Source organism: Pseudophryne corroboree, chromosome 8 (genome assembly GCF_028390025.1).
Source record: "Pseudophryne corroboree isolate aPseCor3 chromosome 8, aPseCor3.hap2, whole genome shotgun sequence".
NCBI lineage: Eukaryota > Metazoa > Chordata > Amphibia > Anura > Myobatrachidae > Pseudophryne > Pseudophryne corroboree.
The window spans coordinates 407,222,896-407,250,777 of record NC_086451.1 but is presented as its reverse complement, the minus strand read 5'-3'; the positions used below and the strand labels follow the sequence as shown (position 1 = coordinate 407,250,777).

At 41.9% G+C, this 27,882-nt stretch overlaps 1 protein-coding gene across 1 annotated transcript; it reads left to right on the top strand.

Annotated features, from left to right (window-relative positions):
* Positions 1 to 1,439: 1,439 nt before the first annotated feature.
* Positions 1,440 to 15,922, top strand: LOC134947867 (olfactomedin-4-like). Its single transcript, XM_063935710.1, has 5 exons — positions 1,440 to 1,501; positions 1,996 to 2,169; positions 2,760 to 2,972; positions 3,547 to 3,697; positions 14,934 to 15,922. Exons 1-5 carry the CDS (start codon positions 1,445 to 1,447, stop codon positions 15,725 to 15,727), a joined length of 1,389 nt encoding a protein of 462 aa, XP_063791780.1. The 5' UTR covers positions 1,440 to 1,444; the 3' UTR covers positions 15,728 to 15,922.
* The last annotated feature ends 11,960 nt before the right edge of the window (positions 15,923 to 27,882 follow it).

The window sequence follows — 27,882 nt, the reverse complement described above, 5'->3', positions numbered from 1 at the left end:
CGCTGGAGGGACACAGGAGAGCCGCGCTGTGCCCTCCATGTCCCTCCTTCACAAGACTGCGGGGGAGTTCCAGAGCGGGGAGCGGGGATGACTGGAGTATAAGTCATATTCCCACTGACTCAAGTATAAGCCGAGGGGGCTTTTTCAGCACAAAAAAAGTGCTGAAAATGTCGGCTTATACTTGAGTATATATGGTATTTATTTTGCGTGCATAAAAAAAGCACAATAAAGCAACCATTGACCTAGTCTCTCATCACAAATGGCAAAAAAATATTAATATGAATCCTGTCTTTGCATCTTTGTGAATACACATGCAATGTGCACCAAAAGCCATGTACTGTGGGCCTAATTCAGACCTGATCGCAGCAGCAAATTTGTTAGCTAATGGGCAAAACCATGTGCACTGCAGGTGGGGCAGATATAACATTTGCAGAAAGAGTTAGATTTGAGTGGGTTATATTGTTTCTGTGCAGGGTAAATACTGTCTGTTTGATTTTTACACTGCAATTTAGATTTTAGTTTGAACACGCCCCACCCAAATCGAACTCTCTCTGCACGTTACATCTGCCCCCCCTGCAGTGCACATGATTTTGCCAAAACTGCTAACAAATTTGCTGCTGCGATCAGGTCTGAATTACCCCCTGTATGTAACCGGTGAAGAGAGTGTGAACAAAGACAGTAGAGGTGTATGAAGGTGTAGCAGGTGTACTAGTGGTGGTAGAAGGTTGATGAGAAAATAGTAGTACTACCACTGTAGGAGTAGGGTAGAATAGGTGACAGAAAATATAATACAAATAGTAGGAATTATGTAATTGCAAGTTAGAATATAAAGTATAAGTAGTGTGAGGTAGAGTTGATAGGATATGTGGGGTTATAGTCTCCCAAATGGGATATATTGACTCTTGTTTGACATTTAATATACATAAACAATTCTAGTAGGGGGTGTATTATTCTTTATATTACATAACTTTCTTGTCATGAATTCAGACCAACCAATTATAACTAATAACATCATAGCTCACCATTTAAACTGATTTAAAGATATAATAATTTTTTCATCCTGTCAGACAGGGACATTATGAGAAGAAGCAATGACTGTATCTCTTTAGGCTTTCATATTCATATTTCCTTAAGTTACAGTATACAAAGTAGAAGAAATATTTGTGTCTCTCTCTCTCCCCTCCCACCCACTTAACTAGTAAGTTTAGTTTGTCCATCAAAATACTCTAGATCAATAATAAATGTCCGTAGTTGCTTAATTCAAGATAAGCCATGTGTAAGCTATTGTTGAGCAGTAAAGCCAAACAAATATTTGTGAAGAGGTCCAGGAAATGGTAAGACTTGAGAAGGCTCATCATTAACTGACACTCCTCCAGGTAGCAAGAGATGTATATAATGTGAGCTTTATGACATTGAGAGACATAAGACAAACACAGCAAACAAGATGATGATCTTACTGCTATTGAGTCTAGGAATTTGCCAGGCTCAAATTACGAAATTGGTAAGTATGGGGAAGGATTGACAAAGAGAAGGCATAGAATGATAGGAAATAAATGATAAGGAAAAGTGATAGACATCACATAATAAAGGATGTACGATTAAGAGGTTTGTTGCTACTACATCAGGATAATCAGAAGTGAGGCTTCTCAGCATACATATTATTTATGGCTCTCTAGCTGTTGTGGACCTCGATGCACCCAATAATATTCAAATCCAGTATTTCCAGTAAGCATGGATAGCTTTAAAACCCAGAACTATTAGAGAGCTTTGAGGATGTGTTTGGGAAACCCTGTTCTAACCCTCAACAGCTATAGAGTAAAAGGTTGTGAAGCTGGCTCTCCAAAAATACAAGACCAGTGACTATGATTAATATAGTATAATTGATATAGCTAACATGCTGATTGTATAACAGTGAGTAACAACAAAAGTACTTGAAGATATTATATTATAGATATGATTTATAATGAACCTCAATTACATTTTGTCTTTCTCTAGAATCCAAGCACATCCCTTTCAAGCCAGAGGACAGTGAATGGGTTTCTGGATGACCGTGGAGTCTGTCAATGCTCTGTTATGCTGCCAGATCCCACCTTCCCTGCAGATCGTATGGAGTTTCTGGAGGCATCTAGCTATAACCTGAGTATCAGCATTCAGCAGGAGCTCACTAAGGTAAGCACTGTCATTTGAAGGAAAAGAGAGTGAGCATGTATTCTCTAGAGGAAAAATAAAAGATAGGGATTGAAAAATAAAAAAGATAAATTGGTGAAATGTAGAGAAAATCAGGAGAAGTCAGAGAGAAAGATACAGAGAAGATGAGAAAGAAAAAAAGAAGAGTAACAGAGTACTGTGGGGCAGATGTAGTAAGCCTGGAGAAGTGATAAAGCAGTTATAAAGAAGTGATAGGTGGAAGGAGATAATGCACCAGCCAATCAGCTCCTATCTGTCATTTTTCAAACCTGTAATGGTTGGTTGGTGCATTATCACCTTCTTTATCACCGCTTTATCACTTCTCCAGGCTTAGTACATCTGCCCCTATGAGAGAGGTGCAACAATAGACACAGATACATGGTTAAAAGAAGAGTAAGAGGAGAGAGTAAGGCTTGATCATTAAAGTAGACATTTCTTGCCAAGAACACAAATGCTGTAGCAAGGAGGGAGGGAGGGTAAGATTGGTATGAGAGAGAGATATTTAAGGGCTTGGCACACACATTATTTATTACTTATCATTTGTAAAATACTGCTAATTTTGAATTTGCCAGATACATATCTACCAAAGCAAACTGGATGTTTACATGCAAAATGTAAAGAACTTGACACGGAGGGTGGAGTTTATTGAGAAGGGAAGTGCTTCCTACACTGATCTAGACTTTGAGTTGTTGAAGCTGGAGATCGTTCAGTTGGAGTCCTTAGCAGGAGAATTCAAGTCATTCTTTAATGGCTCGAATAAGAAAGTGGAAGCTCTGTATTTGGAGGTAAGTGTTGAACACTCTCTGTCAGTAAGACATAAGTTGGAGACTAATATATCATAAGTCAAGTTTTTTCAAGAGATGCTGTATCTGCAAAACCAAGAGGTCCACCAAATTGTCTGAAGATAATTGTCAATTTCTTCTTTATTTGATATGTGGTATCAACTTACGATTAATACAGTACAGTACTCATAATGGAAAACGTTTTCTAGATGTTTTGTTTTGTTAATACCCATGCTATGGTAGATTCTGCACACACTGTAAGATACAGGTTGAGTATCCCTTATCCAAAATTCAAAATCACACATTTTTGGGTCCCCTACTGAGATAATGACATATATATTATATAGTATGTGTATATATAAATATATAATATAGATATATAATATAATATACATATTTATGTGTCATTAGGGGAACCAAAAATGTGTGATTTTGAATTTTGGATAAGGGAAACTCAACCTGTAATACATCTAACAGATGCATATTTATTAAGATAAGGATTCTGTATTATAGAAAGTAAATTACTAAAACTCAGTGCAACTGTTCTAAATTTGTTCGTATTTCATTATCTTGGCAGATCCATAACATGTTCACCATGGTGACCCAGCTAGAGACGTACGATAAGAACAATGTTCTGGCAGTCCGAAGGGAAATCGCCTCTTTACAAAAACGCCTAGATGAGTGTAAACGCAATGACATGATAATTGAACCCTCACACGTGGAGTACGGTAAGATCAGGATTTAGGGAGTCAACTATATAGAGCAGGGATGGGGAACCTTTGGCCCTCCAGCTGTTGTTGAACTACATATTCCAGCATGCCCTGCAACAGTTTTAGCATGGCCAAATAGCAAAACTGTTGCAGGGCATGCTGGTATGTGTAGTTCAACAACAGCTGGAGGGCCAAAGGTTCCCCACCCCTGATATAGAGCGTAACTTAACCCCATAGATTCTGTTTTTATTTAATCTTTTCTTGTACTTGATTTTTTAGGCTATAATAACAATAACATTTTAGGGGTGTAGTCAATTCATGTCGGATCCTTTCCGATGGAAAGGATCCGACATGAGAGTATTCAATGGCCAGCCAAACCCGACAGATTTGGCCCGGTACCGACAATGCCAATCCAACTTTTTTTTAAATCGGATTGATATTGTCGCAAACGGAGCTAAAACCTGTTGGGTTTGGCCACGCTTCCAACAATCCATGCGGATCAGCGGCCACGTGGTTTCCGACAGCTTTCCGACAAGTCGGATTTCCCGACTTGTCGGAAAAAAAGGGCTGTCATTGAATAGGTCGGAACCCCTTCCGACCAGAAACAGTCAGAAACTGCGGCAGTTTTTGACTGGAATTGAATTGACAACAAAACACAAACACTAATTTATATGAATTAATTTTTAATAAATACATCTATATTTCCCAGCAAACGTCTTTTTTTAAAATGAGTACATCGTTTGTTCTTTCCCTAGAATTATTCTTTTATTTTATTGTGTGAGGGACCTCATTTCTAATTAAGAAAATATAATTATCAGGTCTAACCCTATAGTTAATAAATATGCCCCTATGTATATTGAAAGAGGTCAGTTATGGACAATTCAGAGTCTACATATGGATTCATGAAGTAAGGAAGCTAGCTAGGAACCAGTCACATGGTCAACAGTTACTACGTCAACATTCTTAATATCAACATCATAATGTTGCCATGTGAAATGTTGACAGCTAGGGTTAGGAGACGGTGATGAGGGTAAGAGGTTAGGCAGGGGGGGGGGGGGGATTAGGGGGAAGGGTTAGGCACTAGAGGGAGGGTTATTGGATAAGAATAGGGGAATTTATACTCCCCAGAATGCTGCTCTTCAGATGTTCCCATCTGAACTTCTCCTCACTAGACCGATGAGAAGGAGAAGTCTATCATGTCGACATGTCATTCGTGTAGACATGTCGAATGGTTACATGGTCACTGTCAGCATGCTAATCATGTCGACCTGATAACTGTCAATCAGACATACCAGACCCAGCTAGGTAAGTAAAACAACAGGATGTCGGACATTCTTATGTCAGGTAAATTCATAAAGAGTGTCTGGGGAACAATAGTGACGTTTGCCTGACATACTGTATACACCATACACTGGGGAAATATGCCAGTGACTTACGGATAATCAAGAGACTGACCGTCATGGAGAAATGTAGGATGACCAAGCCAGGCAACATATGCCCTGCCACATAACTAGTGATGAGCGGGTTCGGATCCTCAGAATCCGAACCCCCCCGAACTTCACCCTTTTTACACGGGTCTGAGGCAGATTCGAACCTTCCCGCCTTGCTCGGTTAACCCGAGCGTGCCCGAACGTCATCATCCCGTGGTGGGATTCTCGCGAGATTCGTATTCTATATAAGGAGCCGCACGTCGCCGCCATTTTTCACTCGTGCATTGGAAATGATAGTGAGAGGACGTGGCTGGTGTCCTCTCAGTTTTATTCAGGTGGCTGCAAATATCTGTGCTCACTGCTTTATTGTGGGGACTGGGGACCAGCAGTATTATATAGGAGGAGTACAGTGCAGAGTTTTGCTGACCAGTGACCACCAGTATTATACGTTCTCTGCCTGAAAAACGATCCATATCTGTGCTCAGTGTGCTGCATATATCTGTGCTCACACTGCTTTATTGTGGGGACTGGGGACCACCAGTATTATATAGGAGGAGTACAGTGCAGAGTTTTGCTGACCAGTGACAACCAGTATTATACATTATCTGCCTGAAAAACGCTCCATATCTGTGCTCAGTGTGCTGCATATATCTGTGCTCACACTGCTTTATTGTGGGGACTGGGGACCACCAGTATTATATAGGAGGAGTACAGTGCAGAGTTTGTCTGACCAGTGACCACCAGTATTATACGTTCTCTGCCTGAAAAACGCTCCATATCTGTGCTGCATTGTAGTATATAGTAGGAGTACAGTGCATAATTTTGCTGACCACCAGTATATAATATATAGCAGTACGGTACAGAAGGCCACTGCTCTACCTACCTCTGTGTCGTCAAGTATACTATCCATCCATACCTGTGGTGCATTTCAGTTTTGCACAGTTTTCTGACCACCAGTATATAGTATATAGCAGTACGGTACAGTAGGCCACTGCTCTACCTACCTCTGTGTCGTCAAGTATACTATCCATCCATACCTGTGGTGCATTTCAGTTGTGCGCAGTATATATAGTAGTAGGCCATTGCTATTGATACTGGCATATAATTCCACACATTAAAAAATGAAGAACAAAAATGTGGAGGGTAAAATAGGGAAAGATCAAGATCCACTTCCACCTCGTGCTGAAGCTGCTGCCACTAGTAATGGCCGAGACGATGAAATGCAATCAACGTCGTCTGCCAAGGCCGATGCCCAATGTCATAGTAGAGAGCATGTAACATCCAAAAAACAAAAGTTCAGTAAAATGACCCAAAAATCAAAATTAAAAGCGTCTGAGGACAAGCGTAAACTTGCCAATATGCCATTTACGACACGGAGTGGCAAGGAACGGCTGAGGCCCTGGCCTCTGTTCATGGCTAGTGGTTCAGATTCACATGAGGATGGAAGCACTCATCCTCTCGCTAGAAAACTGCAGTGCCACTCCTAGATGGGCCAGGTGTTTGTGTCGGTCACTTGGGTCGCTTAGCTTAGTCACACAGCGACCTTGGTGCACCTCTTTTTTTCTTTGCATCATGTGCTGTTTGGGGACTATTTTTTAAATCTGCTATCCTGTCTGACACTGCAGTGCCACTCCTAGATGGGCCAGGTGTTTGTGTCGGCCACTTGTTTCGCTTAGCTTAGCCATCCAGCGACCTTGGTGCACCTCTTTTTTTCTTTGCATCATGTGCTGTTTGGGGACTATTTTTTAAATCTGCCATCCTGTCTGACACTGCAGTGCCACTCCTAGATGGGCCAGGTGTTTGTGTCGGCCACTTGTGTCGCTTAGCTTAGCCATCCAGCGACCTTGGTACACCTCTTTGTTTCTTTGCATTATTTGCTGTTTGGGGACTAAATCTGCCATCCTGTCTGACACTGCAGTGCCACTCCTAGATGGGCCAGGTGTTTGTGTCGGCCACTTGGGTTGCTTAGCTTAGTCACACAGCTACCTCATTGCGCCTCTTTTTTTCTTTGCATCATGTGCTGTTTGGGGACTATTTTTTTGAAGTGCCATCCTGCCTGACACTGCAGTGCCACTCCTAGATGGGCCAGGTGTTTGTGTCGGCCACTTGTGTCGCTTAGCTTAGCCATCCAGCGACCTTGGTGCACCTCTTTTTTTCTTTGCATCATGTTCTGTTTGGGGACTATTTTTTGAAGTGCCATCCTGCCTGACACTGCAGTGCCACTCCTAGATGGGCCAGGTGTTTGTGTCGGCCACTTGTGTCGCTTAGCTTAGCCATCCAGCGACCTTGGTGCACCTCTTTTTTTCTTTGCATCATGTGCTGTTTGGGGACTATTTTTTGAGGTGCCATCCTGTCTGACACTGCAGTGCCACTCCTAGATGGGCCAGGTGTTTGTGTCGGCCACTTGGGTCACTTAGCTTAGTCACACAGCGACCTTGGTGCACCTCTTTTTTTCTTTGCATCATGTGCTGTTTGGGGACTATTTTTTTGAAGTGCCATCCTGCCTGACACTGCAGTGCCCCTCCTAGATGGGCCAGGTGTTTGTGTTGGCCACTTGGGTCGCTTAGCTTAGTCATCCAGCGACCTTGGTGCAAATTTTAGGACTAAAAATAATATTATGAGGTGTTCAGAATAGACTGAAAATGAGTGTAAATTATGGTTATTGAGGTTAATAATACTATGGGATCAAAATGACCCCCAAATTCTATGATTTAAGCTGTTTCTGAGGGTTTTTTGTAAAAAAACACCCAAATCCAAAACACACGGAGGTTTTGCCAAAATGCATCCGAATCCAAAACACGGCCGCGGAACCGAATCCAAAACCAAAACACAAAACCCGAAAAATTTCCGGTGCACATCACTACACATAAGTCAGATCCTGATGTAGCCACACAATTTTCTGTGTTACACACTGAGCAATACTGTATGTGCCTATATATTAATAAGAGACTAGATCCATGACCTGATTCTTGTTCCTTCTAGAATCTAAGAACAAAGTATTATCAAACTGAAGCAAAATAAAACCACAATAGTAGGGTACAAAGGTATGAAAGGAAGCACACTCCACTAGTGACAATTTGTATATATCACTGTGGTCGATGTTGTAAAAACTGGAATCAATGTGTCCATCAGATATTTATGGACGTTGTATCTTAATGTCCACCACCCCAGGCACATGTGACATCTTGGTGAGCAGGAATATGGGTGCTGGGTGTGTCGTAAGCATGCGCATCTATATAGCAGGCACCCAGCAAGCTGGAAAGGGTGCCGTCAATCTAGTGTACTTGCAACATCTAACGCACTCCCCTAATTATGGCCCTGTTTAGGTGCAACCACTGTGCAGCTTGGAGGATTTAGATGTTTATGACTTACCATGTATACTTTTTTCTTGGTGGCCACTACTTTCTGACTTCCATATTCTGGGATATCTGATAAAAACACTGAGTATTCCACTACGATTGGAACGATAATCTCTGCCGAGCGAAGCGAGGCACCGTGCCCGAAGCATTGCGAGCGAAGCGAGCCATGCGAGGGGACACAGTGCAGTAATTGGGGTTCCCGGTCACTCTACGAAGAAAACAACACAAATCCCCCGATTAAAAACTCATGTCGACCTTTTTCCATGCCGACCTTGTTCATGTCGACCTTTTGTCCATGTCGACCTTTTGTCCTTGTCGACCTAAGGTGTGTCGACCTATTGGCATCGACCTAAGGTGTGTCAACCTTTTTTTTTGTCGACCTGGAGTCCCAGACCCAGTACAGGTTACTTGGTGCAAGATGTTTTTAATATACTTTGACATTGAACTGGTAAAAACAGCTCATCACATCCCAGGGGGTAAATTTACTAAAGTTCGATTTTGGAAACCACTTTATGAATCTTCAAAATCAATTGAAATTGATTCCTTTTGGAGTTTCTACATTTTTTTAAAAATCACTATTTACTAATGATCGATTTTGCATTCAATTCTCAAATCGAATTCAATGTGGATTCATGTTTGGAAGAGATTTTAAGGGTTGAATTTATGAACTCCCTTTCTTAATAGAACCTCAAATCCCCATTGAAATCCCCAGCAAAATCGAATGTAAAATCGAATAGAACTTCCTCATTGCTCCTATTGGTCCAAATGTATCACATGCACACTAATTAAAGGGAAAGTTCTTCTCTTTACACTGTTTTATACTTGAAAACATAACTGATGATTAATTTTTTTTTTAAATACAGCTGATATAGTTGGGAATAAATTTACTCCTAATCTGGCTTCCTGTCTGTCTTCAACTTTATATGTTTTCACAGTCAGTTTTTGGTCAAAAAACCTCTGCCTGCTCCCTGTTTATTGTATAATTTGAGGGGAGTGTTTTTTTTGTTTTTTTTTGCACGATTATGCAATAGATGGCAGCAAAGCACAATGTCAAACATTTTTGCAAAATAATATAATAATATGCCTTTTGAAAAAATGTAAAAAAAAAAAAAACCAAAGATGCATTCTGTCATGGATTGGGTGGCTATATGTGCCTCTTTTTACTTATGCTCAGCAGGAGTTTGTGGATTTGACAATGGAGTCAGAAGCCAAGAGCAACAGCCATAGCCTAAATTACCTTTTTTGGTGGAAGAGGAACAAATTAGAACAATCAAAAGATAAAATTTACTATTAGTTGCTTTATTAGCATGTACTGGTATCTTTCACAACAACTATCCCTATGGCATTTGTCCAACAAGTTTTTTTGCAGACAGAGATGAATTGCTGAGAATGTAGGAATCATGGGATTAATCAGTATAGCTAGTTACTTCACTCATGATTTTAAATGTCTATATATTTTCCATCCAAATTGCCCAATATTGTGCTCTGGTGCTATCTATTGCACAATAATGGAATAAGTTTGATGTCTATAAGTATAAATATGTGCACTATTCAACTCATTAAGCTGCTGATGGTGGTCTGATTGATCTTCCAGGGTTATCTCAGTCAGGTGGTGATTTGCATTGTATAAGTAGGTGCACAACATACCATAACCTTGGGCATCCATTATTGCTACTTCCACACTGCCCTACATGCTTTTGGGTACTTAAAAAGTCATCACTATCAATTTCCTACTATTAGAATGGGTTTAGAAGCCAAAATCGAATGTCTAACATCATTCTAAACATTTGGGGATTTGAGGTATGATTTGTAGTTCGATTTAGAGTTCAATTTCAAATCAAACTTTAGTAAATGAGTGTATTTCATGTTGGTCGATGGGAAAACATTGATGTTTTTCCGAAATTCGATTTTAGATTGGGATGTGAGTTGAATCTGCCTTTAGCATTAATTTGACATTCAATTTGGTCTTTAGTAAATCTGTTCAACCCAAATTGAATGGAAATCGAATTAAAACATAATGCCAAATCCCTTGAATCACCAATATCGAACTTTAGTAAATTTACCGCCAGATTTCTTTAATATCTCCATCTCTAGAATTCATGTCTCTGTTTGCCCAAACAAATGAGATGTCAGGAGGCACTTTTGAGTCAAGCAGTTCTTTGGAAAATAGTTTACAGTGTTTTGCAGATCACCAAAGAGTGCAATCTCTTATAGAGCTGTATTTGGAAAGGGAGGCTGGAACAAAAGATTTTAAAGTGTCAGACTGTGGCATGAAGGGCCCACCAGTAGAGTGAAATAGTGTGTGTTTCACCTCTAACCGATGGTGTGAAGCTGAACATAACTAGCTACCAGAGGGAATGTGGCTAGTAATTAGATGGGTAGCCACTAGGGGGCATTTGGTCAGCCCACAGAGGACATACAATAATGTCATCATGTAGTATAAACAGAAAAAGTATACTTTGCAAACAAGACCATTTTGTAAATGAGATGAAAGGGCTTTATTCACTTCACCCTATTGGCCGGATGTAATAGCACACGAGTTCTGCGGCCGTGCAGGATGCTGGCCGAAATCGGACGTTTTATTAAAGGGGCAATCATGTACAAGGCATGGTTTAGCATTGTACATGATTAGGCCTTCAAAAAAATGTCCGAGTTCGGCCGGTATCACGCACAGCCGCAAAACTCGGGCGCTATTACATCTGTTCATATATATTTATATGGTTGTCACCAGAGATAACCCTAGCAAATAGAGCCGACTGTATTTTTTAAGAACTGAGATGGTTCTCCAAGGGGGTCTATGTACCAAACCTTAGAGAGAGATAATGTGGACAGAGATAATGTATCAGCCAATCAGCTCCTAACTGACATGTTACAGGTTGTGTTTGAAAAACGACAGTTAGAAGCTGGTTGGTACTTTATCTCAGTCCACTTTCTCTCTCTTTCCCCAAGTTCTGTTAAAAAAGCTTATTCCCTGATGGCTATTATACGACTCAGAGCCTATTCACAGATGACTTGTTTGCAATACAGAGCCTACAGTATTGAATAATGGCTTCAGCACTATACAGAGCCTGCTGTTTTAACTAATGGCATACAGAGCATATTCACTAATACAGAGCATATTCACTATAGAGCCTATTCACTAATAGCTTGAGTAGAAAACAGAGCTTGTTGCTTGAAAGCTAGAACACAATCCAGAGCCTATTCCCTGATAACTACTGTGCAATACAGAACCTTTGTTGGCTGGTTTACATTACACAGCCTATTCCTTTGTGGACAAAATTGAGCTTATTCACGAATGACTTGCGTATTCACCATTGGCTAGTGTACAATACAGAGCCTATTCACTAATAACTTGTCATACACGGAATATCATGCTACACACGTGTCAGTAGTTCCAATATATGCCTTGGGTCCTTGTATGGCTTATTTCAAGCAGTGCAACCTTCGTAGTGTGCTTAACATGGCTGCCTCACCTAGTACGCTTGTGGATGGGATGAAAAATACATGGAGCTGACGGTTATGTTTGGACCCTACTCCTAGTATAGGCTGCAACCACCCATTTTGTGTCATTTAATCTGGACATGACCTACTGCAAATTCCAGGGTAATTCTACGTAGTGCACCCAAGACGGCTGCCTCACCGGGTACCTTTCGTAGGTTGAATATATAACATGTGGAATTTATTACCCAAAATTACTGCACCAATCCTTAATTATGCTTACTTTCTGTTTTGTTTTTTTGTGTCCATTTTTGCTGCTTGCTGTAATACAAAATTGTTTTGCACCGTGTACTATATTTTTGATGTCTGTAAAGCACCTTGAGTCAAATGGGAGAAAGAGCGCAATATAAAGAAAATTATTATTCTTTTTATTTTTATGTACAAGACAGGACATGTTACTTACCCATTTCAGATTCACATAGCAGGGTCGCAGCCGGGAATGTGTACACAGGTGATTCCCAGGTGCGACCCGGCTTGAGACCCCTTTCAGACTTGCAGCCCGACCCGGCATATTGCCAGGTTGGTGACATCACCGCTGATGCTACTGGAGGTGGTGCTTGGAGATGATCATCTTCAAGCACCGCCTCCTCCTATGCAGAGAACGGGTGCCGGGTCGCCTTGACCCAGCTTACCTGTTCACACTGCATGCATCCCGGGTCAATTCCGGCTTCAACCCAGGTCACGACCTGGGATGAAATGCAGGGACGCTCGACCTGGGATATTCTTTCAGGACCCTTTCACACTGAGCAAATTCCCGGGTTGATGAGCATTCATGTGCAATACACAGTTTCACCACTGGGTGGCAATTGTTCCACTAATCAAAACAAAAGTACAGTGCTGAAAAGCAGTGGATGGATATGGCACTATGGCAGTGGTTTCCAAACATTTTTGAATCACGGCGCCCTAGAATATCAGATTTTTTTTCACGGCACCCCTAGGCCAAAAATGTCTTATTTAGAAAGAAATATTACATTAAGTAGATTGTGTTTATATGTCATCCTTAGGGTCAATTGTGTGGTGAGGGACAAGATTTGCTTCTGTTTGGCCACATATTTTATGACTGGCAGCCACCAGCACTGGTTTTGCTTATTATATTGATCATGAATAATTTGAATTGGTCCTGGACCACCAACCCAGGGCACCCCTGCAAGTGTCCCGAGGCACCCCTGGGAGCCATAGCACACAGTTGGGAACCTCTGCACTACAGAATACTGAACAATGTAGCAAGCCCTGACAAGCAGACCAGTGCGCATTAAATATAGTAGTTTTGTTTTAATACATTAATACTGCAGGGCAGAGTATGAAATCACTGGAACAGCAGGCACCCAGTAGCAACTGAAAGTTCCCCTGGTGCACTGTATAAAATGATCCCCACATTAAATCGAAATTTGAACACAGAAAAAGATTTGCTCAGTGTCTCCAATACACACAAAGAAAAGGACAGGTCACAGTTCTACACAGCTCCCTAAGAGAAAAAAAATCATTACAATCAGCGATAGAGTTGGGACACACAACACTATAAAAAGAAAAAGTACAATGAGCAACATCACTATATCACTGCAAGTGTCAGTCACATCTCTACATAGCTCTGTTGGCATAGTGGTATCGCCGATGGTTTCCATGCCTGTGAGCTAGGGTTAGATTCCTACAAAGGACACACTTGTATTGTGTATCTGTGTCAAAGTTAGCATCCACAGTTTCTTCTAATTTTTCCAAAACAAGTTCTGTCCTACTTTGTATACAGACTGCACACAGATATACAGTCAAAATAAAAAACAACTTTTTTACACAAATATACAAGTGTGACTTTTCAAATTACGAGAGTGTACCCAGTCCGTGAAATCACGAGTCTTACAGGGGGTGGGATTAGTGGTAGGAGAGGCTGCCTTTTAAAGCAATGGTGAGGCCTGGGAAGAAGTACAGTAAACTCAGTCTCATAAAGATAACACTCCCATAATTTGAAAAGCCACACTTGTATATTTGTGTAAAAAGTAGCACTTGTGGGTTTTTTTCTAATTTTGACTGTATACTTTTGCGTAGATATACAAGTTTGGCTTTTCAGTTTGAGAGTGTTATCTTTATGAGACTGAGTTTACTGTACTTCTTCCTGGGTCTCCCCATTGCTTTAATAGGAAGCCTCCCCCACCCCCAATTCCATCCCGTGAGAATTGTGATTTGACAAATTGGGTGTACAGGCTCTATTATTTGTCATTTTGTCATTGGGATGAACTCTACTTACTGTACCTCACTCTTGTGATTCTGCAGGAAGTCCCAGCTGCTTTCAGCACCAATGCTTAATTGGCTGTTAACATCTCTCTTTTCTTTCCTTCACTGAATGTTGATATCCAATCAGACCTCAGTGTGGTTCAGCCAACTCAATGCTACTGTATTAGCTAGTAGTTTACTTCAATGCCTTGTACTAGACACCCCTGTTCAGCAAAGATATGGTATGGAAATGTGGCTGCTATCAGTCAATTATTTGGTAGCAGCACTAAGACCCATCAAGTGCAGTTTCCATGTGCTTCTGCAGTATAAAGTTAAGTGAGAAAGATTGGGGAGTGCCATGTCAATGAGTTTTTATAGGCTGAGATATGCCCATATAAAAAGAGAAGGAAACTGCATAGAAAGCAGCTCCATCCTGCTGTTCCCTGGCTTGGCTATGTTATACCATTATACATAATAAAAAGTGTAATTATTTCCCATGAATATTCAAACAGACCAGTACAGTTATTTTTGGATGTGTATACCATTGAAATTGTTTTAAATTGGTTGTTAGTTTCTTTAGTTTGATGTATAGACAAGTAAACTTATTTCAATGATTTAGCTTAAATAAATAAATAAATAAATAAAACACATACTGCCAGAACCTGAAAGTACAATTTATAATAAAGGAGGTTTCTGGAGAGTACATTACTGTATACTGTAGGTAAATGTATCTACTACTAATATTCTCACACTTCATCTCAGGTACGTGTGAACATGCTGGCATTATGAATATTAGCAGACCCCTGGTGGTCCAACTCAACTGGAGAGGATTTGGCTACACTGCTGGTGGATGGGGAAAGGACTCTGTTTTTGGGTCTGCTGAAGAACTATATTGGGTAGCCCCCCTTGAAGGATCAACTTACTTCAGTAATGTACGGATATATCCTACCTATGTTGACCTTGTGTTGTACAAGAATGCCAAAGACAGACCAGTCTCTGGAAGTGGTAATGGTGGTGGGATGATACTGTATAACAATTCCTTATACTATAACTGCTACCAGAGTAGGGATATCTGTAAGTTCAACATGGCCACTAACAAGATAGTTCGCAAGACCCTCCCTAATGCAGCTTACAACAACAGATTCCCCTATTCGTCCTCCCAGTACCAAGATATAGACATGGCCGGGGATGAATATGGAGTTTGGGTCATTTACTCAACAGAAAGTGATGCAGGAAACGCAATCATTGGAAAACTGAATAAAACTTCTCTTGAGTTGATAAAAACATGGACCACCTCAATGTACAAGCCTAGCCTTACTAATGCATTCATGGTTTGTGGAGTCATGTATGCCACTCGAGCTCTCAATACTAGGCAAGAAGAGATATTTTATATGTATGACACCAGCACAAGTAAGGAAAGTTATGTGAGCATCAAATTTGACAAGATGATGGAGAAGATTCAGAGCATGTCCTACAATCCCAATGACCAAAAGCTTTACACATACAACGATGGCTATGAGGTCACCTATGATCTCTCATTTAAATACCTCTCTTAGATTCACTCTTTGTATTATTTTTCTTGACTACTTTTATAATTCCTACACATTTAATTCTCTTTTTAAATGTCCTGTAGTATCACAGTAAACCTTATCCTTTGCATAGCTTAATTGTTCTGAATTTAATAAATATAAGAATTAGACTTTATTTCACTTATGTTATTATCACACTGTTAAAGGATACAGACACATGAAACAAACAAGCTTGAATAAAATGATCTTCACATCTGAGTGTTTTGCCTTTATTGACAGTCAAACATTCTTTTTTGACCAGTTTCAAATTGATTCATTTGGTAATTGGCAGGGGCATGCTTTATCTACATATATAAAAGCCAAATACCACTGACTGACTCATCATGAAATCTCTGGAACCATGAGGACTAGGAACTTGAAATTTGGACAGTAGCTTTGTTTTGTGACGTAGGCACTCATTAAGAAAGGATTTTTAAAAAGTTCACCCCCAAAGGGGGGAAATGTGTTGTTTTTTTGTTTGTTTTTTTAAAGAAATTAATTATCTCTTAATCCAGATAAGATTTAGATTTGTTTTTTTTTCAAACAAACATTACCAAATTAAGTGCCTAAGTAGGTGTATATATATTTAGCAGCATGTTAATCTAGGTTTAAAAGAAATTATTTTTTAACGATTCTTTTACCGACAATCTGTCGATTTTTGTTTCATTTTAAATTGGAGGATTGTTAGGTGATTCTTTAGCATCCACCCGAAACTGTCTTCATTCCAAGAATTTCTCTGATCCCATCAGACTACCATTTCCAGTTCAAATGGCTGCAGTTCCCGGTAAAGGTCTGCTGTGCCATGACCATTAACAAGGCTCAGGGGCAGGGTGTGAATGTGGCTGGTGTGGATCTGTGGAGTGACTGCCTCTCCCATGGCCAGTTGTATGATGCCTGCTCCAGAGTCAGCTCCTCTGACAGCCTGGCCATTCTCCAACCTGAAGGAAAGACTAAAAGTGTAGTGTACCAGGAAGTCCTTCAAAATTAAAGTTACACGCACAGAAATACTTGAAATTCCGTAGCGAAGCACAGGTATTCAGCTAGTGAGTACATAAAGACAAAATCAAGCCAATGTAAGAATGTAAGAATTACATACATCAGATAAGCTCACATCACAGATATTTGCAGGAACATCGTCCAAGTACCACAGGGCGCAAATTAGCAAAAATGATTAGCAAATACATTGCTCTAAATATAATTTGTGTTTGCCATGTTTACAGTGATATAGATTCAAATGAGTAAAAAATAAAAGTGTAAGCTTAGGAGCCAAGTCACTAAAGGACAATAATGAGTTTAGGGTCATATGTATCAGGCAGTGAATAGACTTGATACGTGGACCAGTGGGAAAGTTGCAACTAATTAGCTTTTACTTATCACGTTTTAGAGTGTACTTAATTAAAGTTCTTTCAAAGCAAATTAGTTGCTATGAGCAACTCTCCACTCACCAGTTCTCCATGCCGACCCGTGCCTTTGCATGAGGAAATATATCTAAAACATATGGCATCAGAACTTGTATAACTGCACAACCTGATCTATTATAGCCATCTCAGTTGAGATGTTATCCTTTATGTATTCAAAATGTATCAAGGGTCAATGTACTAAAGAAGCCTTAGGAAGACGTGGACTAATGATGATTCATTATACATGCACAATTTGGGTTTGGTATGTGTTACCACTGCTGGTGATCCCGGCGGCGGAATGCAAGGGGGGGTGGGAGTGAGCGCAACAGCGAGTGGGAATAGTCCCTAACTGTTGAGCTTTAGAGGGGGCGGGATGTAGCCATCGGTAATGTGACATAACTACATCCCCACAATTTATTACATAACATTTTTGGAGATTATTCAAAGGACTTGCTTGGTAATTTTTGCAATGAATCAAAACCTTTCGAGCAGGTAGCTATGAGAACAAAACAAAGACGTAAAATGACAACAGTAATTTATTTGTTTCTTTTATACTGTAACTGAATATACTGTAGTATGGATTCCAGAAAAATCATTTACAAACAACGACATATATTTTTAGAAGACAATGGGCCAAATGTAACAGCTTCCGATTTGTCAAGAGTGCCTATTTGTGTACTCTTGCCAAGTTGGAACACAACATTTTAAAAGACAGCCTATCTACTAAATCACAGTTCATTTTCAAGAAAGCTCTAGCCCTTAGGGAACCAAAAAATAATATTTTAAAGAAAACAATCATCTTAACCAAAAACTTATTAGGTACCTAATAAATGTTTTAAATTAATTTTACTTCTGGATCCTGCATTAAATGACTTATGCACAATACTCTGCTGACCTTGTATGTTGCAAGCCCGGGCCTGGTTGTGCAAATCTCTGATGTTTACATGGAATACGATGTTGCACTTGGCACCTTTTGTAGCTCCAGTTAGGATCAATTGTTGTGTTTGTATACTATACTTTCAATGAGATAACGGCAGTGGCGGATTTAAGAGTCAGGCCGCCCCTAGGCACCACATTATCGGCTGCCCCCTACCACGCACACATCTCCCTTCTGGCACTGCTATTGCTATATATATATATATATATATATATATATTAAAAATGCCACTGCTTTGATGCAGGGTGTGGGGAGCGGGGCTTGAAGCATAGCTGCAAGCCTCCCAGCAGCTGTTCTAGGTGGCTCTGAATAAACACAGTGTATCTCCTGCTCCCTTCTGACTCTCCAGCTCCCTGCAGTGTCTTTCCAGCACCCTTTAGTCTCTCCAGCTCTGCAGTGTCAGTACACACAGAGGGCAGCATGAGCCCAGCAGTCAGTAATATGTACAGAGGCAGCATGTGCCCAGCAATCAGAAAGATTCCAGGGGCGTTTTAACAGGAGGGGGCCCCTGTGCAGTTTGTGGGAGGGACTCAGGGAGGGTATCTATTGGCAAATCACTTCTTGGGCATACAGAGAGTAATGTCAGCATTTTGGTGAGAAACTTCAAGGTAATGGGCAAATGCCCAAACTACCTACCAGCTAATGGATGTGGCAATGTTGGCAAGTAAACTTCCAACATATTGCCAGGCATACTGTCTAAAGGCTATGCAACAGGCCATGCCTGTCACAGAGGGAAATGGGCTTTGGTGGCATAGTGTCCAGTGTGGTATGGACTGCTCTAATGGCTCTACTTATTCATGCTGTTATATGATGTCCAGCATAATAGCAGGCTGTTGGGGCATAGGGGCATTAGTGTTCTAGAGACTTTCACTTTGGTGGCCTAGTGGAGCCTGAATAATGAAAGGTAGCCCTAACTGTCCTGTCATTTTCACTTTGACAAGCAGATGTCAAAGTGTTTTTACTAATGCTCTCTTCTACTCCAGGCATTCCTGACCACCAGCGTCTTTCTCCAGTAATCTTGTTAACATTACTAGCTCCGAGTCTTCTCTTGCCTGTCTGCCGGCCTCTACCTTGGTCTCTGGTATATTATTTTTATGAACCATACCTATTTTTTTATTCAGTCATCCTTTTCTCTCTCACTCTGCTCATTATTATTATTATTATTAACAGTTTCTTGTATAGTGCAGCATATTCCGTTGCTCTAAACAATTGGAACAACAGTAATAGAACAAAACTGGGTAATAACAGACAGACATAGAGGTGGGAAGGCCCTGCTTGCAAGCTTACACTCTACAGAGAAATTGGCATTGATACACGAGAATAGGTGCTACCTATAGCTGTGGTGAGCTGTGATTGGCTTGCCACTGCAGATCGTGGACAGCCTTCAAGTGGACGAATTTGAATATTTACAGATTCAAATGTTCAGGTCCTAGGAAACACTTTAAATTTACCACTCCGGGCTCCAATGACAGCAGCTTAATATGAATGGAACCTGGCAACTTCTTTGAAGTGTCATCCCTCTTCCAGGTAAATGCTTCATGGGCCTCCTCCAAGCCCAGTTAGCTTTCCTTCTATGGTCACTCCAATGGGTTGAGCTTCCTCTGTGGCCAGACACTGTTGACAGTTCTACACTACCATGAGCTAATCATACTGTGGCATTTGATTAAAGAGTAAAAATAGGAAGGGTTCAGTAATGTGCACAGTTTCACATATGCAGTTTGAATGCAATATACGAGGCAACCACCAGACCTTAAGATAGAATACAAGAAGATATAAGTGATATTATCAAAAGCATATTGATTGTGTAACAGTAAATCCTTATATTATGAGAGCCTCCACCCATCCCCTCTAGAACAAATACCACCACTATACAGTGCATCCAGAAAGTATTCACAGAGCTTCACTTTTTCCACATTTTGTTATGTTACAGCCTTATTCCAAAATTGAATAAATTCATTTTTTCTCTCCAAATTCTACACACAATACCCCATAATGACAACGTGAAAAAAAATTTGGGGACATTTTTGCAAGTTTATTACAAGTAAAAAACTAAGAAATCACATGTACATAAGTATTCACAGCCTTTGCCATGAAGCTTAAAATTGAGCTCAGGTGCATCCTATTTCCACTGATCATCCTTCAGATGTTCCTACAGCTTAATTGGAGTCCACCTGTGTTAAATTCAGTTGATTGGACATGATTTGGAAAGGCACACACCTGTGTATATTAGTGATGAGCGGGTTCGGATCCTCGGGATCCGAACCCGCCCGAACTTCACATTTTTTTACACGGGTCCGAGCGACTCGGATCCTCCCGCCTTGCTCGGTTAACCCGAACGCTCCCGAACGTCATCATCCCGCTGTCGGATTCTCGCGAGATTCGGATTCTATATAAGGAGCAGCGCGTCGCCGCCATTTTCACACGTGCATTAAGATTGATAGGGAGAGGACGTGGCTGGCGTCCTCTCCGTTATATTAGAAAAGAAAATAGTAAACTGACTCAGTGACTTAGTTATAATTGTGGGGAGGATTGGGGACGGGGAGCAGCTGTTAGGGACTCGGAGTACAGTGCAGTGAGTTTAATCCTTTGTTTCTCTGCCTGAAAAAAACGCTCCACCATATCTGTGCTCAGTGTGCTGCACTGCTGCATGATATATCTGTGCTGAGTGCACTGCTCTGCTCACACTGCCTAATTGTGGGGACTGGGGAGCAGTTATAGCAGGAGTACAGTGCACAGTTTTGCTGACAGTGACCACCAGTCCAGTATACGTTTGTCTGCCTGAAAAACACTCCTGTGGTGGGGTTTTTTTTCTTCATACTAGTTTAGCAGTCTGCTGACAGTGTCCACCAGGTCCGTTATATACAGTATATATTATATATATATAAGCAGTACGGTAGGCCACGGCTGTACCTACCTCTGTGTCGTCAGTGCACTCGTCGTCCATTAGTAATATAATACTATACTATCCATCCATCTACATTGTATACCTGTGGTGTTTTTTTTTTTCTTCATACTAGTTTAGCAGTCTGCTGACAGTGTCCACCAGGTCCGTTATATACAGTATATTTTATATATATATAAGCAGTACGGTAGGCCACGGCTGTACCTACCTCTGTGTCGTCAGTGCACTCGTCATCCATAAGTAATATAATACTATACTATCCATCCATCTACATTGTATACCTGTGGTGTTTTTTTTTTCTTCATACTAGTTTAGCAGTCTGCTGACAGTGTCCACCAGGTCTGTTATATACAGTATATTATATTATATATATAAGCAGTACGGTAGGCCACGGCTGTACCTACCTCTGTGTCATCAGTGCACTCGTCGTCCATAAGTAATATAATACTATACTAAAGTATATCCATCCATCTACATTGTATACCTGTGGTGTTTTTTTTTCTTCATACTAGTTTAGCAGTCTGCTGACAGTGTCCACCAGGTCCGTTATACAGTATATTATATATATAAGCACTGCAGTACGGTAGGCCACGGCTGTACCTACCTCTGTGTCGTCAGTGCACTCGTCGTCCATAAGTAATATAATACTATACTATCCATCCATCTACATTGTATACCTGTGGTGGTTTTTTTCTTCTTCATACTAGTTTAGCAGTCTGCTGACAGTGTCCACCAGGTCCGTTATTATTATACAGTATATATATATATATATATATATATATATATATATAGCAGTACGGTAGGCCACGGCTGTACCTACCTCTGTGTCGTCAGTGCACTCGTCGTCTATAAGTAATATAATACTATACTATCCATCCATCTACATTGTATACCTGTGGTGTTTTTTTTTTCTTCATACTAGTTTAGCAGTCTGCTGATAGTGTCCACCAGGTCCGTTATATACAGTATATTATATTATATATATAAGCAGTACGGTAGGCCACGGCTGTACCTACCTCTGTGTCGTCAGTGCACTCGTTGTCCATAAGTAATATATAATACTATACTATCCATCCATCTACATTGTATACCTGTGGTGTTTTTTTTCTTCTTCATACTAGTTTAGCAGTCTGCTGACAGTGTCCACCAGGTCCATTATACAGTATATTATATATATAAGCACTGCAGTACGGTAGGCCACGGCTGTACCTACCTCTGTGTCGTCAGTGCACTCGTCGTCCATTAGTAAGTAATATATAATACTATACTATCCATCCATCTACATTGTATATCTGTGGTGGGTTTTTTTTCTTCATACTAGTTTAGCAGTCTGCTGACAGTGTCCACCAGGTCCGTTATATACAGTATATTATATATATATAAGCAGTACGGTAGGCCACGGCTGTACCTACCTCTGTGTCGTCAGTGCACTCGTCGTCCATAAGTAATATAATACTATACTATCCATCCATCTACATTGTATACCTGTGGTGTTTTTTTCTTTTCTTCATACTAGTTTAGCAGTCTGCTGACAGTGTCCACCAGGTCCGTTATATACAGTATATTATATATATATAAGCAGTACGGTAGGCCACGGCTGTACCTACCTCTGTGTCGTCAGTGCACTCGTCGTCCATAAGTAATATAATACTATACTATCCATCCATCTACATTGTATACCTGTGGTGTTTTTTTTTCTTCTTCATACTAGTTTTGCAGTCTGCTGACAGTGTCCACCAGGTCCGTTATATACAGTATATTATATATATATATATAAGCAGTACGGTTGGCCACGGCTGTACCTACCTCTGTGTCGTCAGTGCACTCGTCGTCCATAAGTAATATATAATACTATACTATCCATCCATCTACATTGTATACCTGTGGTGTTTTTTTTTTCTTCATACTAGTTTAGCAGTCTGCTGACAGTGTCCACCAGGTCCGTTATACAGTATATTATATATATAAGCACTGCAGTACGGTAGGCCACGGCTGTACCTACCTCTGTGTCATCAGTGCACTCGTCGTCCATAAGTAATATATAATACTATACTATCCATCCATCTACATTGTATACCTGTGGTGTTTTTTTTTTACTTCATACTAGTTTAGCAGTCTGCTGACAGTGTCCACCAGGTCCGTTATATACAGTATATTATATATATATAAGCAGTACGGTAGGCCACGGCTGTACCTACCTCTGTGTCGTCAGTGCACTCGTCGTCCATAAGTAATATATAATACTATACTATCCATCTACATTGTATACCTGTGGTGGCTTTTAGTTGTGTGCATTAAAATATGGAGAACAAAAATGTGGAGGTTAAAAAAATAGGGAAAGATCAAGATCCACTTCCACCTCGTGCTGAAGCTGCTGCCACTAGTCATGGCCGAGACGATGAAATGCCATCAACGTCATCTTCCAAGGCCGATGCCCAATGTCATAGTACAGAGCATGTAAAATCCAAAAGATCAGTAAAATGACCCAAAAATCAAAATTAAAAGCGTCTGAGGAGAAGCGTAAACTTGCCAATATGCCATTTACGACACGGAGTGGCAAGGAACGGCTGAGGCCCTGGCCTATGTTCATGGCTAGTGGTTCAGCTTCACATGAGGATGGAAGCACTCATCCTCTCGCTAGAAAAAAGAAAAGACTTAAGCTGGCAAAAGCACAGCAAAGAACTGTGCGTTCTTCGAAATCCCAAATCCCAAAGGAGAGTCCAATTGTGTCGGTTGCGATGCCTGACCTTACCAACACTGGACGGGAAGAGCTTGCGCCTTCCACCATTTGCACGCCCCCTGCAAGTGTTGAAAGGAGCACCCGCAGTCCAGTTCCTGATAGTGAAATTGAAGATGTCAGTGTTGAAGTACACCAGGATGAGGATATGGGTGTTGCTGGCGCTGGAGAGGAAATTGACAAGGAGGATTCTGATGGTGAGGTGGTTTGTTTAAGTCAGGCACCCGGGGAGACACCTGTTGTCCGTGGGAGGAATATGGCCATTGACATGCCTGGTGAAAATACCAAAAAAATCAGCTCTTCAGTATGGAAGTATTTCAACAGAAATGCGGACAACTGGTGTCAAGCCGTGTGTTGCCTTTGTCAAGCTGTAATAAGTAGGGGTAAGGACGTTAACCACCTCGGAACATCCTCCCTTATACGTCACCTGCAGCGCATTCATAATAAGTCAGTGACAAGTTCAAAAATTTTGGGTGACAGCGGAAGCAGTCCACTGACCAGTAAATACCTTCCTCTTGTAACCAAGCTCGCGCAAACCACACCACCAACTCCCTCAGTGTCAATTTCCTCCTTACCCAGGAAAGCCAATAGTCCTGCAGGCCATGTCACTGGCAAGTCTGACGAGTCCTCTCCTGCCTGGGATTCCTCTGATGCATCCTTGAGTGTAACGCCTACTGCTGCTGGCGCTGCTGTTGTTGCTGCTGGGAGTCGATCGGCATCCCAGAGGGGAAGTCGGAAGACCACTTGTACTACTTCCAGTAAGCAATTGACTGTCCAACAGTCCTTTGCGAGGAAGATGAAATATCACAGCAGTCATCCTGTTGCAAAGCGGATAACTGAGGCCTTGACAACTATGTTGGTGTTAGACGTGCGTCCAGTATCCGCCGTTAGTTCACAGGGAACTAGACAATTGCTTGAGGTAGTGTGCCCCCGTTATGAAATACCATCTAGGTTCCACTTTTCTAGGCAGGCGATACAGAGAATGTACACGGACGTCAGAAAAAGACTCACCAGTGTCCTAAAAAATGCAGTTGTACCCAATGTCCACTTAACCACGGACATGTGGACAAGTGGAGCAGGGCAACCTCAGGACTACATGACTGTGATAGCCCACTGGCTAGATGTATTGCCTCCCGCTGCAAGAACAGAAGCGGCGGCACCAGTAGCAGGATCTCACAAACGCCAACTCGTTCCTAGGCAGACTACGCTTTGTATCACCGCTTTCCAGAATACGCACACAGCTGAAAACCTCTTACGGCAACTGAGGAAGATCATCGCAGAATGGCTTACCCCAATTGGACTCTCCTGGGGATTTGTGGCATCGGACAACGCCAGCAATATTGTGCGTGCATTACATCTGGGCAAATTCCAGCACGTCCCATGTTTTGCACATACCTTGAATTTGGTGGTGCAGAATTATTTAAAAAACGACAGGGGCGTGCAAGAGATGCTGTCGGTGGCCAGAAGAATTGCGGGCCACTTTCGGCGTACAGGCACCGCGTACAGAAGACTGGAGCACCACCAAAAACACCTGAACCTGCCCTGCCATCATCTGAAGCAAGAGGTGGTAACGAGGTGGAATTCAACCCTCTATATGCTTCAGAGGATGGAGGAGCAGTAAAAGGCCATCCAAGCCTATACATCTGCCCACGATATAGGCAAAGGAGGTGGAATGCACCTGTCTCAAGCGCAGTGGAGAATGATTTCAACGTTGTGCAAGGTTCTGCAACCCTTTGAACTTTGCCACACGTGAAGTCACTTCAGACACTGCCAGCCTGAGTCAGGTCATTCCCCTCATCAGGCTTTTGCAGAAGAAGCTGGAGGCATTGAAGGAGGAGCTAAAACAGAGCGATTCCGCTAGGCATGTGGGACTTGTGGATGGAGCCCTTCATTCGCTTAACCAGGATTCACGTGTGGTCAATCTGTTTAAATCAGAGCACTACATTTTGGCCACCGTGCTCGATCCTAGATTTAAAACCTACGTTGGATCTCTCTTTCCGGCAGACACAAGTCTGCAGAGGTTCAAAGAACTGCTGGTGAGAAAATTGTCAAGTCAAGCGGAACGCGACCCGTCAACATCTCCTCCTTCACATTCTCCCGCAACTGGGGGTGCGAGGAAAAGGCTACGAATTCCGAGCCCACCCGCTGGCGGTGATGCAGGGCAGTCTGGAGCGACTGCTGATGCTGACATCTGGTCCGGACTGAAGGACCTGCCAACGCTTACTGACATGTCGTCTACTGTCACTGCATATGATTCTCTCACCATTGAAAGAATGGTGGAGGATTATATGAGTGACCGCATCCAAGTAGGCACGTCAGACAGTCCGTATGTATACTGGCAGGAAAAAGAGGCAATTTGGAGGCCCTTGCAGAAATTGGCTTTATTCTACCTAAGTTGCCCTCCCTCCAGTGTGTACTCCGAAAGAGTGTTTAGTGCCGCCGCTCACCTTGTCAGCAATTGGCGTACGAGGTTACTTCCAGAAAATGTGGAGAAGATGATGTTCATTAAAATGAATTATAATCAATTCCTCCATGGAGACATTCACCAGCAGCAATTGCCTCCAGAAAGTACACGGGGATCTGAGATGGTGGATTCCAGTGGGGACGAATTAATAATCTGTGAGGAGGGGGATGTACACAGTGAAAGGGGTGATGAATCGGAGGATGATGATGAGGTGGACATCTTGCCTCCGTAGAGCCAATTTGTGCAAGGAGAGATTGATTGCTTCTTTTTTGGTGGGGGCCCAAACCAACCAGTCATTTCAGTCACAGTCGTGTGGCAGACCCTGTCGCTGAAATGATGGGTTCGTTAAAGTGTGCATGTCCTGTTTTTACAACATAAGGGTGGATGGGAGGGCCCAAGGACAATTCCATCTTGCACCTCTTTTTTCTTTCATTTTTCTTTGCGTCATGTGCTGTTTGGGGAGTATTTTTTGGAAGGGCCATCCTGCGTGACACTGCAGTGCCACTCCTAGATGGGCCAGGTGTTTGTGTCGGCCACTAGGGTCGCTTAGCTTACTCACACAGCTACCTCATTGCGCCTCTTTTTTTCTTTGCGTCATGTGCTGTTTGGGGAGTTTTTTTGGGAAGGGCCATCCTGCGTGACACTGCAGTGCCACTCCTAGATGGGCCAGGTGTTTGTGTCGGCCACTAGGGTCGCTTAGCTTACTCACACAGCTACCTCATTGCGCCTCTTTTTTTCTTTGCGTCATGTGCTGTTTGGGGAGTATTTTAAGGAAGGGCCATCCTGCGTGAGATGGGCCAGGTGTTTGTGTCGGCCACTAGGGTCGTTTAGCTTACTCACACAGCTACCTCATTGCGCCTCTTTTTTTCTTTGCGTCATGTGCTGTTTTTGGAGTATTTTTTGGAAGGGCCATCCTGCGTGACACTGCAGTGCCACTCCTAGATGGGCCAGGTGTTTGTGTCGGCCACTAGGGTCGCTTAGCTTACTCACACAGCTACCTCATTGCACCTCTTTTTTTCTTTGCATCATGTGCTGTTTGGGGAGTATTTTTTGGAAGGGCATTCCTGCGTGAGATGGGCCAGGTGTTTGTGTCGGCCACTAGGGTCGCTTAGCTTACTCACACAGCTACCTCATTGCGCCTCTTTTTTTCTTTGCGTCATGTGCTGTTTTTGGAGTATTTTTTGGAAGGGCCATCCTGCGTGACACTGCATTGCCACTCCTAGATGGGCCAGGTGTTTGTGTCGGCCACTAGGGTCGCTTAGCTTACTCACACAGCTACCTCATTGCGCCTCTATTTTTCTTTGCGTCATGTGCTGTTTGGGGAGTATTTTTTGGAAGGGCCATCCTGCGTGACACTGCAGTGCCACTCCTAGATGGGCCAGGTGTTTGTGTCGGCCACTTGTGTCACTTAGCTTAGCCATCCAGCGACCTCGGTGCAAATTTTAGGACTAAAAATAATATTGTGAGGTGTGAGGTGTTCAGAATAGACTGGAAATGAGCGTAAATTATGGTTATTGAGGTTAATAATACTGTGGGATCAAAATGACCCCCATATTCTATGATTTAAGATGTTTTTTAGGGTTTTTTGAAAAAAAACACCCGAATCCAAAACACAACCGAATCCGACAAAAAAAATTCGGTGAGGTTTTGCCAAAACGCGTTCGTACCCAAAACACGGCCGCGGAACCGAACCCAAAACCAAA

Excerpts from the sequence above, each read along its gene's own strand:
- LOC134947867 (XM_063935710.1), top strand. The coding sequence starts at position 1,445 with ATGATGATCTTACTGCTATTGAGTCTAGGAATTTGCCAGGCTCAAATT. Across the intron at positions 2,170-2,759 it reads TTCAGCAGGAGCTCACTAAG|ATACATATCTACCAAAGCAA; the intron begins GTAAGCACTGTC and ends TGAATTTGCCAG. Across the intron at positions 3,698-14,933 it reads ACCCTCACACGTGGAGTACG|GTACGTGTGAACATGCTGGC; the intron begins GTAAGATCAGGA and ends ACTTCATCTCAG.